Genomic DNA, 17571 nt, shown 5'->3' on the forward strand with positions numbered 1-17571 from the left:
AAAGAAGGGAAATTGAGAGACTTTACTATTACACAGCGCTCAGAGGCTAGTAATCAAATCACCAGTAGAGGAATATTAAGAAACACTGATATCTATTATGCACAGATTCTCTACTATATATTAATTCAAATTTTAAGACAGCCTTATCTGCACCGGGAACAGAAGATTCCTCTTTTGGTCTTCCACTAAGCAGTCTGCAATGCTCTAGCCAGGTCACTAATTAGCTTCTCTGCCACACACAGTCTGGTTTTAACCGGACACCTTTAGGAACCTTCCAGTTCTTAGATATTAAAGATCCCTCAGCACTTCTGTGCCAATATTAAGCAGATTATTAAAGAACAGCTATACAAAATAGAAATGCAGTTATACTGGATCTTAAAAAACAGACAGTTTGCAAGGAACCAATTATAATTATTATATAATAACAGACCTAGAGAAAGGTATAAACTGAGCAGTTCTACTTCACAGAGAACTCAGATATTAATGGAGCACAGAGCAATGATCAGAAGGAAAAGTGAAAGTAAACCAGCAGGGTTTTGGGGTTTTTTTTTTTGTTTTGTGGTTTGTTTTTTTCCCCCAGAAAGACCACCACCAAAATTAAGAGTAAGAGCACTTGAAAGAAGGGAGATTGAGAGACTTTTTCCCCAGAAAGAGCACCACAGAAATTAAGAGTAAGAGCACTTGAAAGAAGGGAAATTGAGAGACTTTCCTATTACACAGCGCTCAGAGGCTAGTAAATCAAATCACCAGTAGAGGAATATTAAGAAACACTGATATCTATTATGCACAGATTCTCTACTATATATTAATTCAAATTTTAAGACAGCCTTATCTGCACCGGGAACAGAAGATTCCTCTTTTGGTCTTCCACTAAGCAGTCTGCAATGCTCTAGCCAGGTCACTAATTAGCTTCTCTGCCACACCCAGTCTGGTTTTAACCGGACACCTTTAGGAACCTTCCAGTTCTTAGATATTAAAGATCCCTCAGCACTTCTGTGCCAAGATCACAAGGAGATCACAAGGAGCATCGATGGGATTTTAACCTTGGCTTCCCTGGTTAGCGGCCCCCATTGCTCTATCCACTGGGTGTTTACATTCAGATAGTGACACTAAAAAACTAAATAACTGTGAGCATTTGATGTCACAAAATCAGATTGACTCCATATTACTGTATACTGAATTATGAGAAAGCACACACTATGGACTATAGGAAAGGAATGACCGCTACTCTCCTAACACGCAGTACCGTGTTGCCCTGCAGTGATGAACTGGGCTATCTCTTTCTTTTGCGCACATAATTAATTTATTTAGAGAGCATTATAAAGTCCATAAAATATACAAGCCTTCACATGGAAGCCTTCTTAGGGCCCATCTCTTTGGGCCTTATGCACTAAAGCCCGGATTTCAATCGCCCTGCGCACGTAAAATCCGGGCTTTACGTGCGTGGCCCCTTCGAAAATTGGCTCGGCGCGCGCAAGGCCCGGCCACGCGCGTAAAGCCTGGTTCGTGCACAAGTGCTGGGCTTCTTCAAAGGGGCGGGCCGGGGAGTGTGTTCTGGGCAGGGCGGGGCGGGGGTGGGCCAGGACAGCGCCATTGTTCTCTGTCCCGAAGACCCGGCTGCCGGCGCGTGCAACTTACTTCAGCTCAGGAGCTGAAGTAAGTTGTGCAACAAAGAAAAAAAAAGAAAAATGTAGGGTTTAGGTGGTGAGGAGGAGAGGGGAAGGAGAAGGGAGGTTAGGTAGGGAGGTAGGGAAGTTCCCTCCCAGTTCGCTACTTAATTGGTAAGAAGGGTGGAATGCGTCGCCGCACAGAATTACAGAAGTCCCGCCACCCCCCCCCCCCTTGTGCGCCACCCGCACATACACGCGCGAATTATAAAATCTGGTGCGCATGTGCACGCATGTTATAAAATCGGTGCATTTATGTGCACCACATGGACGCGTGCACACTTTTTAAAATCTACCCCTAAGCATTTCCCCTGTAGACGCAATTTTAAGAGAAAGCCTTAGTATATCCCTGACACAAGAACTTGCTACACATTCCTTCTGCCTGTGGCATGCCTGTATTGTTGCATTGTTTCCAACAACGTGGCTCAAGCATAGCTCTCTGCCTTAGTGTGCAGGACAAACAGATCTTCTGTCTCCTCCTTCAGACTTCCCTCTGAATAATCCTTACCCAGGAGTTATTCAGTATCCTCAGGTTTAGAATATTCCCAGGATCTTGAAAATAAAAACTAAACAGGCGTTTCATGTCTGAAAGAATTTAGATGTTTCTATAGTTTGTCCTTCTGTTTATTCATTGATTGCCATATTTGTGCCACTTTCTGCTTCAGTGGATTTTTTTTATCAATTTTTGCAACATAAAGAAATCAAAATGACTGCTCATTTTGGAAAATGTATCTAAAATTATTATTTACCTGTTTATAGTTTGCAAATATACGTCATGTTCTGGTCTTTGTAACTCTCATGGCTGCTCAAGGCAGTTTACATTCTGCTGATGTCACAATGCTAAGAATATAAGAACATAATAAATTGCCATACTGGGTCAGACCAAGGATCCATCAAGCCCAGTATCCTGTTTCCAACAGAGGCCAAACCAGGCCACAAGAACATGGCAAGTACCCAAACATTAAATAGATCTCAAACTACTATTGCTAATTAATTAATAACAGTTTATGGATTTTTCCTCTAGGAACTTATCCAAACCTTTTTTAAACCCAGTTACTAACTGCTGTAACCACATTCTCTGGCAATGAATGAATTCCAGAGCTTAACTATGCACTGAATGAAAAAGAATTTTCTTTGAATTGTTTTAAATGAACTACTTGCTAACTTCATGGAGTGAACCCCTGGTCCTTCTATAATCTGAGAGAGTAAATAACCGATTTACATTAACCTGTTCAAGTCCTTTCTTGATTGTGTAGACCTCTATCATAGCCCCCCTCAGTCATCTCTTCCCCAGACTGAAGAGCCCTAACTTCCTTAGCCTTTCCTCATAGGACAGCCATTCCATGCCCCTTATCATTTGGTCGCCCTTCTCTGCACTTTCTCCAGAGCAACTATTTTTTTTTTAGATGTGGCGATGAATTGTTCACAATATTGAAGATGCTAGCCCTTCCTACTCAGTCATGGTCCTGCTCACATCATATACTGTACTGTGAGCTTACACCTTGCTAATGTCACAATACTAGTCTCTCCCATTCAGCAAGGGATCCCACCCACATCAAATACTTAACAGTTTGAGCTTATTGGAAGATCAATAAAACATACAAGAAGACTACGAAATGCATCTGTTTTGTGTTACACTGGAAGGGTACACTTCTCTATTATTTTTTAAGTAAAGGACTACTTTAGAAGTCAAATATGTTTTTCTTTGGTCATAAAATACTTTCAAATAAATGTTAAATGGACCCATGTGTTGCGCTGGAGGTGAAGCTCCAGGGAGGAAGACTCAGAACTAATGTCAGGAAGTATTTCTTCACGGAGAGGGTGGTGGATGCCTGGAATGCCCTTCCGGAGGAAGTGGTGAAGACCAGAACGGTGAAGGACTTCAAAGGGGCATGGTATAAACACTGTGGATCCATAAAGTCTAGAGGACATGAATGAAGAACGGGTGGCTCACGGGAATGACGGCTACTACCTGGAGATAATACCCTTATTCAATAAACATACACATGATTAATGCGACTCCAACATTGCTCCAAGCTTCAACGGCAAGAGGAAATGTGGAAAAAGATTTGCATTCACAAAAAGCGGGGAGTAGCTTGCTTGTTACGGCGGTTACTACCCCAAACCAAATAAGCCTGATACTTCACTTTCAATGCATAACCAGCATAGCTCTCTGCTTCAACGGCAGGGGAGGAAGTCTGATACTACGTGCATATCCAGCATAGCTCTCTGCTTCTACGGCAGGGGAGGAAGTCTGATACTACGTGCATATCCACCATAGCTCTCTGCTTCTACGGCAGGGGAGGAAGTCTGATACTTCGTGCAAATCCACCATAGCTCTCTGCTTCAACGGCAGGGGGAATGAAGAAAAGTGGATCTATATACAGACAACAACCAACAGGGACTGAGTCGCATAGTCTGGGTAGACAAATGGGCATGGGTGTAGCTTGCTTATTGCGGCGGTTACTACCCCTAACTAATTTAAGCTATATATTACACTTAGATGCAGCTCCAACACTGCTCCTTGCATTAATGGTGGGGGTGGAAGGGAAATAGAACCAAAGGGTTACTAAGAGCCAAGAGTAACAGATAAGTATGAGAAAAAAAAAAGGTGCAAAGCTTGCTGGGCAGACTGGATGGGCCGTTTGGTCTTCTTCTGCCATCATTTCTATGTTTCTATGTTTCTATACCCTTGGCCTGGCGCAGGATTGGTACGGCCCTCCGAGGGATCCCAGAGGGTGCCTGCCGCCAGGAGGCGGAGCACACGAGGAGACAGAGGCAAGCTGGAGCTTCACCAATAATTGCCCGGGGGCTTAGCGGGTTGAGCCCTTGGATTCCCTGGCTGCCTGGGCTTAGGTGGGCCTCTGGGGGTCTCCCGGAGAGGTAGCGGAGAGTTGTGCCCATCAAGAGTAGAGGTGCATGGCTGGCGGTGAACAAATGAGCTAGACCGGAACAGAGAGTACCGGAGACCACGGGTATGAGACAGGAACTGAAGGTCCTCTTGGCAGGGTAGGCAGCGCCTAGTGGTCCAGCTCAAGGAAGGCCGCAGGTAGCTTCAAGGCAGGTGGACCTGGTGGTCTCAGGAGGAGCAAAGACAATGTCTGAATGGAGCGCAAGGGTCAAAGCCAGGGTATCCGTCCGAGGGTGGTCAGCCACAGCAAGGGTCAATTCCAGGTATCAGTCCAAGCATGGTCAGAGGCAAGCAGAGGTCACTTCCAGGTATCGGTCCAAACATGGTCAAAGGCAAACAGAGGTCAGTTCCAGGTATCAGTCCAAGCGTGGTCAGAGGCAAGCTGAGGTCAGTTCCAGGTATCGGTCCAAACGTGGTCAGAGGCAAGCAGAGGTCAGTTCCAGGTATCAGTCCAAACGTGGTCAGAGGCAAGCAGAGGTCAGTTCCGGAAATCAGTCCAAGCATAATCAAAAGGCAAGCAGAGGTCAGTTCCAGGTATCAGTCCAAGCGTGGTCAGAGGCAAGCAGAGGTCAGTTCCAGGTATCAGTCCAAGCATAGTCAAAAGGCAAGCCGAGGTCAGTACCGGGTATCAGTCCGAGGAAGTACTACCTGGGTAGCGGAACATGGAACAAGACACAGGAATGAAGGAACGCAGGAACACTGGAACAAGCACAGGAACAAGGATGGCAACTAGCTTCACTCGAGATGATGACCCGTTTGCCAAGGCGAAGAGTGAGTGGCTGAACTCTGCCTTTTATGCAGGGCTCAGGTGACGTCATTGCCGGCGCCGCGGAGTAGTTTCCTGCTGCGGTGCCTTTAAAGGTTGGCTCGGTGAGCGCGTGCCTAGGGGCGGGGCTGAGGAGGCCGAGGCCGCGGAGCCCCGATGCGAGCCACGCCATGAGCCCTGAGAGCTGGAAGGAGCCGGAGATGCGGGCGCTGGGCGTCTGGGGCGCAGGTGACTCTCTGTGGCAGCCGGCGAGGAGAGGCTGGGACCCCCGGAGGAAGGAGAGAGGTGAGCAAGCCCGGCAGTGGCCTTAGTGCGGCCGGGGAGCGCAACACCATGGTCCCATCCCAGTGTGATAAGGTGCTTGTTCTTCAGGATAGAAACCAAGAGTGCATCTAAAGATGCAGAAACAGTATAAGTCTTGAAAGCTATCTGCAAATGTGAAAGGCTTGTTTAATTAAAAGGTGTCACTAGCCACATATTTCTGCATAGTTAAGAGAAGCACCATCATGAGCAAATTATTACTTTGTCAAAAACTACAAAGTTAATGTCTTTCAATTTTTTGTGTTCATAGGTTTAGTATCCTCTCATTGAGAAACCACATACAAATATTCGATTTAAGAGACTTCAAGATAATATGAAAATTGCACTTCCTGTAATCACATTTGTAATAAAGTTGACTTGAAGAATCCAGCATGAACTGGAGACTGACAAGAGTTTAAAAGCATTAATTTCTGTGTATTAAAAAAATGGCATTTGTTTTAAATGATAAAGGAGTAGAGGGTCTCAGGTGATAGTTTGTGTTTTCTCAGTTTAAGTACTCAATGAAACTCAATCTGTAGTAACGAAATACCATTTCACTCTCTGAAATTTATGTCATCCCTGAGTTATTCTATTTCAGATACTTCCGGAACCTCTACTTTCATTTAAAACATCTAACCTGAGCTTGTAGGCAATAGAATTGATATTCAATGAGGTCTTCCTTGAGCACAGGAGGCAGACATTTTCGGAAGGGGAGGAGAGATGGGGGGCGCTGCTTAGATAAGCCTAAACCATGTCTCAAATTTCATTTGCAGGTTCTTCACGCAGTAGTCCAATTCCTGCAAGTGCAGAAATCCAGAAATGTCTTATAAAACCAGAATACATGGGTTCACTGCCTGGATAAATGTACGTCTCTATCCGTTCGATTGCCAGATCAATGACGTACTAACTGAGCTGTTTCTGGGCGCCAATTTGAAGCTTCTGCTTGAAAGTAAGTGAACAGTCTTTGCAGTGGCTATGGCATTTTGTACTGACTGACTTTGATTCCTGTAGACTCATTATAGAAGCCAACAATTCTCTTAAAAAAAAAAAAAAAGAAAAAGAAAAATGTCAGTTGTGTGGGAGAATAAATAAGGTTGTCATATCAACACAGCCTTGAATTTTATAAGCAGCTTCATATTTCTTTAGTCAAGAAACACTCTTTAAATTGAATAGTAAATGACACGCTTAGAAAATAATGTACAGGGTGACCAAGCTACTATCCTGGAAGTGTATAGCATGATGCAAAATGTATCCAGGTTAACGGGGTTCACTTTCTGATGTTGCTCCGTGATTATCCGCGTAAGCTCAAACACCAATAATGGTGCTCCATTGAATGCCTTTCCAGGTGCAGTTCATTTTTTTTTTTTTTTTTTACTTCACTTGCCCCCATTGAAAAAGAGTGAAATGAACTTATAGGAATTACAAACCAACCCCTAGCCAAGTTCCCTCTGTCCTGGAGTCTTGTGGCTATGCAGGGATATGACCACAAGATGAAGAAGTTTAGAGGTGAGAAAGAGGAGAGGCCTGAAGCTTTATGATTTTAAAGACATCATCTTTTCCAACAGCTGCTCTGCAGCAGGACAGATGTGAGTCATATTGATGCAAGTTCCTACTTTGTTAATTACTTTTTCCATCTAGGAAGAGAATGGAAGAAACCCAGTGGAAATTAGTCCTACCCACATTTCAGACACTTAGTTCATCATTGCTACCTTCAGGTCTAGGTTTAGTTAGCAGTAGTTAAATTGTTACTCCCCTTGAATGAGGTTGGAAGTATTTGACAGCATTATCAGTTGGCAACAGTTTCTTCCGGTTCCTTTGGGTTTTCCGTTCAGTCAGAACCAGAGCTGGGGTCCAGCGCCATGAGCTTTGATTCACAGCTTCCTGAGGATTTCCCCTATCCCCTCCCCGGACTTAGGGCTCCATGACTGCAGTTCTCTAGAAGGAGCCCCGGTGCTGAGGACTGTCACTCACTACTACGAATGGGCTAGGTGAGTTGTAAAAGAACATGAAAACTAAGAGGCGAAGGAGGGCAGGATCCCTGGGCAGTTGCGAATAGAGGCTCGGGGTGCCCTGGCTCAGTAGAGGCTGGTTCGGATTGAGCTGTAAGCCCAAAAATGCAGCAGGAAGTTGCCTTGCCATAAAAAAAAAAAAAGTCATATCTTAGGAATCTGAATCTCACTGTAGATACCAATGGCCTTTCTTTAAAACCTTAAGTTCCTTCTGCTGTGAATGATTGATTTCTATTGCCTTAGTATAGTCCATGTTTTCAGTCAAAGCTTTTCCCGGTTGTAGCTAGGAGGGAAGCTAGGAGTGCAAAAGCAACATGAGCATAGGACTTCTGCCAGCGTCTGCCTTTTGTTCCCTTAAGGAACAGGTCGGCTCCTGTCCTGCTTTGCTTCCTTTCAGGCCTCGGCAGGTATGCTTTCTGTGCCTTAAGTACTCAAAGCGCGATTACTCAGGTATTGTGGGGACATCAGTGTAAAGGTCTGGGTCAAAGGAGAAGTGGAACTTTAAATAAAACAGAACTACATGACAATGTTAGCTCGCCATCCCAATAAAGTATCTGTGGGATCTGCACAGAGAAAACAAAGAAGGGCAGATAAATTACAGCCGTTTTACTTTTACAGATTTGTGCTGCCTGTGCAATGTATTTAGTCAACCAATTGGTTTATCGATTCGGCTCATGGCTTAACTCCAGACAGAATTTATTTCCAGTTTAGTTTAAGTATGGCAAACCACAGGGCAGGAGGAGTGGGGAGAGCAGGAAAGATCCTAACAGCAGATTAACCTTGCTGTAGGCAGCCAGCAGCAGTGGCACTGTATAATCATGGTGGTTTCATAATAAATGCATGTGTTAAATTAAAATATTTATGAATTTACTATATTCATCCTTAGAATATATGATGTAATTATCAGTTTTACTTTCTAAAATCAGTGATCAGCGTCATATATGTTGCCCTTCACCAAAAATGGTCCCAGGGCAGCTTATTACATAGTAATCAAAAGCAATGCATACACATCAAATGTAACAACATATACATCCAACAGAAGTAATCAAAAACAATGCAAAAACATTTGAGTGATACACAGAAAAAGGATCAGGAATTTTCATAATTTTAGTCATGAAAGATGTATTAATTGTAATAAATCCACCCAAAATATGGGGCGTGATGGAAACCAGGGGTCAGAGGATTGGGATGATAGAAGGTGGAGGTGGGGTAGGAAAGAAGCAGGGTAAATGGAAGACTATGTGAAGGATTAAAGAGAGCCACCAAGCAGGAGTTAGAACAGAAGCTTCCCAAGCCTGTCCTGGGGACCCCACAGCCAGTCGGGTTTTCAGGATATGCATGAGATAAATTTGCATATCATGGAGACTCAGTATATGCAAATTTAACTGGTGCATATTCATTGCTGATATCCTGAAAACCCGACTGGCTGTGGGGTCCCCAGGACAGGTTTGGGAAGCCCTGAGTTGGAAGGAGGGAGGGAGTTTCTGTCACCGCAACCGCAGCTCCTACTGGTCATACCTTACAGCTCACTGGCTGAGAGCTCCAAAGGGAGCTATGGTTTGTATCCTTTAGCCATGGTTCATCTCTGCAACGCATGAGCTAAGAAGGGGTGGGTGTTGCTAATCAGGGAAACAAATATCCCAGTGACTTGAATAAAGGCCTCTAGTGCTTCAGCTTTGGAACCGTCAACCCCTACCAAACCTACAGGTTCTAATTAGTAGACAAAAAAATTCCTACCAATTTTTTATCCATTGATTATAATGAAAGATGACCTTCTCTGATATGAAGGGTGAATATAATATCAGCAAAAATGCTTTCTTAATTATTTCACTTTGCATTCTGTTATGCTGACCACTGAATTTATAACAAGAAACTTGAAACTCATACTTACATCTCAGAAAGACTTTAAACATTTCTAGTCAAAATTCTGACAAAATGCTTCCTTTGTTTCTCTGGGGATTTAATGCCATTAATTTTTCTTCATGTAGAACCAATCACATCTTGAATTTCATCCTTGAAAATAAAATGTTACCTGTCTTTTCAAGATGAAAGAATAAACTGACAATAATTAGATGTTGGATTTATGAAGTAGCATTCTGTGTTGTCAAGGTAACTGAAGTTTTAAAAATGCACTGGAAAGGAATTATGATCTCATTGCTTATTTCTTATATCTTTTTTTTATACCTTTTATTAACTCTGTGTAGCCAGGGCTTGTATTTTATTTATTTTCTTTACAATAATATTTGGTTTGTTTATGTAGTAAATCCAGATTAATTTAGTGGATTACATTTTAAGACAAGCACGCATTTCATAGAAGGTGAACTGATTTTCCACTTATTTCTGTATTTCTCTGTGGTGCAAAATTAGTTACTGTAGGTCAGACTAGGCCAGTAAATGTGGAGCCCAGTATGGTATGGGACCCAACCACCTCAGAAACAGGGCACAGAGCATGAACGCAGATGCAGAGGCTGTGTTGGCACATATATAGGGGAAAAAGCTCCTGTGTTTTAAACCATTGCATCCCAGCTGCCTCATTGCCACTTATAGAAATGGGGAACCTCTGAGCTTAGTTTGTTCTTTGCATGGGAGTGACTTGAGCCTCCCATTTGAAATTTTATCTAGACTCACTGGGTTTTGATCATCAGCATCAAGTGCTTTTCCTCTTTGCTTCATCCATGTTTCCTGATTTGACTATTTTTGAATGGCATCGCCTTAGACAGCTGACTGGTTTCCTCTCTTTTGCCTTCTGTCATATTCTCCAGTATTAAATGAGCTAATTGCCCAACTAAGTATATGGGGATTGATACAAACCTCTTGTGCAACTGACAGACTGATCTGTAGAGTCAAGTGTTAAATCAATCAGAATGGATTGATCTTCTTTTGGACTTCTTACACTCATCTTCTTCTGATCCTTTCATCTTACTTCTCAGAGTGTGGGGTCACTCTCTTACTGACTAGCAATGGCTTCTGCTGCCAGATTTGTCTTCTAGGTCGGTGGTTCTCAACCCCATCCTCAGGACTCACCCTGCCAGTCTGATCTTCAGGATAGCTACAATGAATAGGCATGAGATAGCTTTGCAAGCACTGCCTCGATCATGTATGTTCATTGTGGTTATCATGAAAACCAGACTGATTAGCTGCATCCTGAGGTCTGAGTTGAGAACCACTGATGAAGGGGGGAGTTTTCAAATATCCTGCTTACTTGTAAAAATTGTGAGTGCTTTTAGAGTGTGTACTGTTAGCGCTCACCCCGCCAGGAGGGCGGAGTTAGCAATCTGATAGCGCTCATCCCGCTAGGAGGGCGGAGTGAGCGATCTGATAGGCTTGACTCCTGTAGGAGGAGAGGTTAGCAATCTGTTAGTGCTCTGTTCCCCCAGAGGGGAGGAGTTGTCAAAGTATTATGCTTTGTTCCTGTAGAAAGAGGAGCCAGCAACCTGTATGATCCTCACGGGGAGTAGGCTATCTGATATGGTCTGATGTGGGTTGGCTCCCACAGAGTGGCAGGTGATGATACCGCTCTATTAGTGTAAGGAGTAACACTTAGTGAATCCCTGGGCCGATGGCAGATGACAGCGCCCTCAAGTGGAGATCCTGAGAGGGACCACCGGCTAGGCTGGAGTATTGAGACAAACACAGATAGTTCTTTATTAGACTGGAAGTAGAACCACCAGAGGTGGCAGCAGTGAGCTGATGTGCCCGGCAGGGCTGAAGTCCCTCAGATACTGGAATTGCAATCTCTGAGTTGCTGAGCTGTAAGGAGAGACTATAGGTAGTGAGTAGACAGGGTATGCTGGACATACAACCAGTGATAGATGATACACTCACACTTGTAGATATCTGTAATGTCTTCTTATGCAACAGAGAATCTTCAGTATTCAGGAACAGGAGCCACAGGTGAATACTAGTTCCTGTAGGCAGTCTGAAATAGAACTCACAATAACTGTGTATGAGATGGCTTCTGGAATAGAAGAGAAGCTAGGAGAGGTTTAGGAACATAGGTCCTCGTGGAGCGAGTGCCGGTTCCAATCTGTAAATCTGTAATAGTAATCCATAAGATATAGGTATGCGATATCTTCTGAATAAGAAGAGAGTCTGAGAAAGGTATTAGGAACATAGGCCCTCGTGGAGTGAGTACAAGTTCCTATCTGCAATCTGCAATGGTAACTCACAATCTCCATACTTGCAATAACGTCTTAGACTGAAGGGAGTTTTAGAGATTAGGAACATGGGCCCTCGTGGAGCGAGTACCGGTTCCTATCTGTAATAGAACTCACTGTGTTCACATCTGCGATCGCCTCCAGGCAATAGGAGTCTTCTTAGTATTCGGGAACGTAGGCCCTCGAGCAGTGAGTACTGGATCCTGTCCAACAAACTGAAATCAAGAAGAGGGAGAGCGGGGCCCCCGAGGAGTGGGTACCCCTAAGTGAGTCTGTAGAGGCAGAGCAGAGAGAAAGAATTCCCCGAGAGTTGCGAGGAAGGGGTTCCTACCCTTGTCCTTGCTAACTCGAATTGAATTAGCAATCATAGACATTTTATGTTGGAAGCAGATGATGTCACTATGGGGGGGAGCCCCCGAGGTTCGCGCCCTTGCTGATACAAAGTCTGGAGCGCGCGCGTGCCCTTACGTCATCAGGAACATGGTGGATCCGTAGCATCATGCCAGCCCGGGTATTCCAGGAAGAAAATGGCGAAGAGATGCCGCGGCCACATCTGTCCGTCAGAGCCGAAGGGAGTCGCCACAAGGTAAAGAGGGTGGAGCGAGGGCGAGAATAAGCACGAACGCAACATGTACTTTACTCTTAGGACTGGATGATAAGGGGAATGGAACAGCTTCCCTACGAGGAAAGACTAAAGAGGTTAGGACTTTTCAGCTTGGAGAAGAGATGGCTGAGGGGGGATATGATAGAGGTGTTTAAAATCATGAGAGGTCTAGAACTGGTAGATGTGAATCAGTTATTTACTCTTTCGGATAATAGAAAGACTATGGGGCACTCCATGAAGTTAGCATGGGGCACATTTAAAACTAATCGGAGAAAGTTCTTTTTCACTCAGGGGGTAATTTTCAAAGGAGTTACGCATGTAAATGTGACATACTATTGTAGCAATTTTCAAAAGCTATTTACTCGAGTAAAGTGCACTTACTTGAGTAAATCCTATGGACAATTCAATGGCATATATTGTAGCAATTTTGAAAAGCCCACTTACTTGAGTAAAGTGTATTTACTCGAGCAAAAACCAGTTTTGCTCGAGTAAATGCTTTTTAAAATCAGGCCCTCAATGCACAATTAAACTCTGGAATTTGTTGCCAGAGGATGTGGTCAGTGCAGTTAATATAGCTGTGTTTAAAAAAGGATTGGATAAGTTCTTGGAGGAGAAGTCCATTACCTGCTATTAAGTTCACTATGGGGGTAATTTTCAAAGGAGTTACGCGCATAAATGTAACTACTATTGTAGCAATTTTCAAAAGCCCACTTACTCGAGTAAAGTGCATTTACATGCGTAAAACCCAGATTTACGCATGTAAATGCTTTTTAAAATCCGCCCCTTAGAGAATAGCCACTGCCATTAGCAATGGTTACATGGAATAGACTTAGTTTTTGGGTACTTGCCAGGTTTTTATGGCCTGGATTGGCCACTGTTGGAAACAGGATGCTGGGCTTGATGGACCCTTGGTCTGACCCAGTATGGCATGTTCTTATGTTCTTATGTTCTTGTGTGTGCCAGTAGGCAACGGGGTGGTTCCCCACCTCCATGAGTGTAGTAGACAATCTTGCATTGCTCCTACCCAAATCTTCCCCTCAACAGAGCATTCCCCTCACCTCCGCGTAACAGCACAACTTCTCCTCTCTTATTGGCAGGGCCTGCGGCAGCAACTGGAGATTGAAAATTCAGCGCTGGGCATCTTGCAGCCTTCGTGCACTGATTGGCCCTGCAGCATCCTGCCCATGTCTCCCACATTGATTTTCTCTTACCATGGAAACCTGTGTGAGGGGTGGGGCACCACAGGACCCATCAGTGCACAATGGCTGCAGGAAGCCCAGTGCTGAATTTTCTATCTCCAGTTGCTGTGGCTGCTGCAGGCTGGTGCTACTAGAAAAGGCAAGTGATGCTGCGGCAGCAAACCCATGTGAAGACACGAAGGCGGCAGCTACTCTCCAGCACCTATACAAATTTGGCGCCTATATAGCCTATGCCTAAATCCAGGTCTGCTTTACTTTAATTTTCAAAGAGAAAGTACGCAGATACTTTATCTTTGAAAAATAGGGTAATGTATGAATGTTAAAAGTGGCCTCGTGCTTTGCATCCATTCTTGTTGGGTGTAAGGCTGAAACGAGTAAAAACAGTTGCGTGTCTTTCTGAAAATGTCATGGACATATACTGCTTTTCTCCCGCCGACTTGGAAATACGTCTTAACCATCTAGAAGAAAGTATATATACTGTGAAAGCCTGTGCGTACTTTTATGTGTTCAGAAGAGAGCAATTTTCAGCTAAGCCCTTTTACCTAGGTAAATGGCTTTGAATGATGTCTTCCCAGATCATAGTGCAAAGGCCTTGGTGTGACCTGTAATGTTGGAACACGTTCTGCATATTAGGAAACACCTATGAGGAAAAGTAGTTCAGGGGACAATTTCTCATATGATGCAGAAGGCCTTTAGAACAATATTTCCCTTGCTGAATGTTTCCTGTTCAAGGGCTGTAAAGCAGCAGCGACTTTCACTTCCAGTCCTCCAGGGCCGCAAATGGGTCGGGTTTCCAGGAGTGAATAGGCATGAGATAGGTCCCCTAGTGAATAGGCATGAGATAGGTCCCCATCCAGCTGAGGCAGTATGCAGGCAAATAAATCTATTTTATGCTTATTGATTAGGGAGATCTTGAAAAAACGACCATTTGCAGTCCTCCAGGACTGGAAGTGAGTACCACTCGTATACAGCTTTTGTCAAGTGCATTGGCTCAGGATACAGTGCTATAGTTTGATGAATACAGACTGTAACTCCCACGAGTGATTACATAAAAAACTTAAAATGGGAACGAAGCGACAGAGAGATAGAGGAGGACAAGACATATCTATCTATCTATATACACACACACACACACACACACTATATATATATATATATATATATATATATATATTAGGATTTCAGTTCAAATGATTGCTTTAGTCCATTTTCCAAAGGGAAAGAAAGCTTATGAGATTGGTGTGTGTGTTTGTATGTTCCTAATGTCTTTTGTGCTTGGTTACCTGTCCACACCATATTTTCAGTACATGGCTGGGGAGGGGAGGGGATAGAGAGAGAGGTATAAGTGCTCTGACAGGCTGTGTGATTTTTATTTTTCCAGATCCACCGCGAACAAGTGCACATGCACATCCCACAAAGTGTGCTCCTTTAGCTCTGGGGGGAACTTCTTGCATACAAAGAAAAAAATGTCTTGAGGCTCTCAGGTACAATTATTCCTAGCAAGTCAGTTATCCCCCACTGATCTCAATCATTAATAATCTCAAACATGAGTATCATAACAAGCCAGCACAAATACAGAATAGGAACGCAATGGAACAAAGCGAAGAAGGCCATTAGGGAGTCAGATGTACAGGTCAGAAATAGCAGTATTTGAGGCAATAATAATGAAAGAATCACTACTTCATGGATCTTATCAGTCCCACATGTTTTAAATAAGGCATGAAAGAAAAGGAAGCAACTTTATATTCATAGTACGTTGAAAATTCCTGAAATGTTCAGCGTCATGGGCTTATTTAATATAAACTGTGCGTATGCGGGTATCATGCAGTTTTATTGACTGTATTGTTAATTACAGAAATGATTTGAATAGCACACAATTATGGATGAAAATAAAATATGATCACGCATGCACTCTCCCAAAACTGTCAAAATCAATCACAAATATTTCAAGTTAGTCTACTGAAAAGGTGTTACCTACAACTTGTTTGTTAACCTTTATTTTCCTAGAAACACAGTGAAAATCCTTAGAGGAGTGTCATAGGGCAGATTTTAACATTAGAAAAATTTTCATGCATGCTACAGACACTCAAGGTTTCCACCACCTGCTGAATTTGCTGTGGTCTGACAACCAGATTCTCAGGAAACGAGCCCATGGCGTGGGAGACAAATGTTACGTAAGGGGGCATAAAAAATACGCTTCTGGCTTCCAAAGACAAGCACCAGAGTACTGCCTCTCTCTGACTCCAGTCATATCTTGCCCCCACAGCCGATGACATGAGGGCGGGTGGCAGTTGCTACACTAAGATCTCCGAGACTGTCACCTGATCCTTCAATAAAAAAAAAATAATCGTTCTTTTAACTTTTTTAACAGCTACAGTCACAATCCAAGGCCTTCTAGTCAACGCACCCCATTACCACTATTGTAAATATTGTTGTATTAATATTGTTTAGTTCCGAGTTTCCTCCGCCACTGGCTCCTCTTCTTCCCAGTTCAAGTATCCCTGTTTTATTGTAACTTTCGCTATCTTTATGTTTATATTAACGTTATTTCCCCCTTATTCCTTGTAAACCGGTATGATATGATCTGTATCACGAATGTCGATATAAAAAAAAGCACTAAATAAATAAATAAATAAAATAAACTTGCTGTAGAGGCCGCTGGCACTAATGTTTACAAAGGAGACAGAGCAGCTTTTAAACTAGAACATGGCAGAAAGCCGACAGCTGCTCAGGTTTGGAGAGTGGTATTTTCAAAAGATACTAACAAAACAGGAAAGTTAGAGCAAGGCAAGTGCAGCCCAGGTGCTTTTAAGTAAAGAGCAGATTGAGTAAAAAGATTCCAAATTAGCCTGCCAACTGCAAGGAAGGCTGTACATACAAACAAAAAACATACCTTGAAATGTCTGTATTCAAATAACAGAAGTCTAAAAAATAAAATAGGAGAGTTAGAATGTATAACACTAAGGCCTGGATTTTCTAAGGTTGCAGAACTTAGAAAATCCGGTGGTAACGGGGGCGGGAGGGCGAAGCGGGGGGCGGGCCTGTGAAAGCCGGCAGTGATTGTACCACCGCGGTGCTATCGCTGCCGGCTTTCGCAAACCAATAGCGCCACCGTGAAAGGTGGTGCTATTGGCCGCGTTACTGACGGCGATAAGGCTCCTTACCTTTTCGCCATCAGCGATGTCTTCGCGGCGTCCACCCCGGTGCCGCCCTGACTCCTCCCCTTCCGTTGCGGATGCTGCCCAGAATCCATCCCGATCTAGGTATCGCATGCAGAAAGGGACTTTTCGCGTGCGATACCTTTGGAAAATGACCCCCTAAATGAAGGGATAGATATAATTGGCATCTCAGAGACCTGGTGGAAGGAGGATAACCAATTGGACAGTGCAATACCAGGGTACAAATTAAATTGCCATGATAGGGTAGATCAAAAAGGTGGGGGGTGGCACTATTAAGATTAATGTATTATGGTTATTATAGTTAATGAAGTTAGCAAACTACCAGTTAATTCCATTATCTTTATTTATAAAACCTGTTACTGTTAAATGTAAAACCTGTTCTGATATTTGTTATGCTACAATATCTGTTATCTGTAAAGCCTGTTGCTTAATTATTGTTTCCCTGTAAACCGAAGTGATGTATAACTATACGTACCTCGGTATAGAAGAATCTATAAATAAATAAATAAATAAATAAACTATATAGAGTCAGACAGGAGAGTAAATGCACTGCGGAATTTGTATGAATAAAAATTCCATGTGTGATGGGGGAGAGTATAGTGGTGGGGATATACTAGTGACCACCTGGCCAGAATGAACACATGGACGATGAAATGCTAAAGAAATTAGGGACACTAACACATTTGACAGCATATTAATAACTGGGGATTTCAAGAACCCTAGTATTGACTGCTTAAATGTCCCATTAGGACATGATAGGGAGGTAAAGTTTCTAGATG

The 17571-nt window shown here is 43.3% G+C and overlaps 2 protein-coding genes across 4 annotated transcripts in view; one reads left to right on the top strand and one right to left on the bottom strand.

The window, feature by feature from the left end:
- The window catches only part of METTL25 (methyltransferase like 25), a 265950-nt gene extending 256277 nt beyond the window's left edge, over positions 1-9673 (bottom strand). Inside the window, exon 1 of the mRNA XM_029597096.1 lies at positions 9545-9673. Coding sequence (XP_029452956.1) covers positions 9545-9566 — 22 coding nt within the window. The 5' untranslated portion in view covers positions 9567-9673. The remainder of the gene's footprint in view (positions 1-9544) is intronic.
- The window catches only part of LOC115089116, a 378685-nt gene that overhangs the window by 21558 nt on the left and 339556 nt on the right, over positions 1-17571 (top strand). For 2 of the 3 annotated variants that reach the window (XM_029597088.1, XM_029597090.1), the window contains exons 1-2: positions 3230-3312; positions 6418-6593. In XM_029597088.1, the coding sequence (XP_029452948.1) occupies positions 6464-6593 (130 nt within the window). In that variant the 5' untranslated portion in view covers positions 3230-3312; positions 6418-6463. Of the gene's footprint in view, positions 1-3229; positions 3313-6417; positions 6594-17571 lie in introns of those variants that run through there. The other variant, XM_029597089.1, reaches the window with a different exon arrangement.

This window comes from Rhinatrema bivittatum, chromosome 4, assembly GCF_901001135.1.
Source record: "Rhinatrema bivittatum chromosome 4, aRhiBiv1.1, whole genome shotgun sequence".
Lineage (NCBI taxonomy): Eukaryota > Metazoa > Chordata > Amphibia > Gymnophiona > Rhinatrematidae > Rhinatrema > Rhinatrema bivittatum.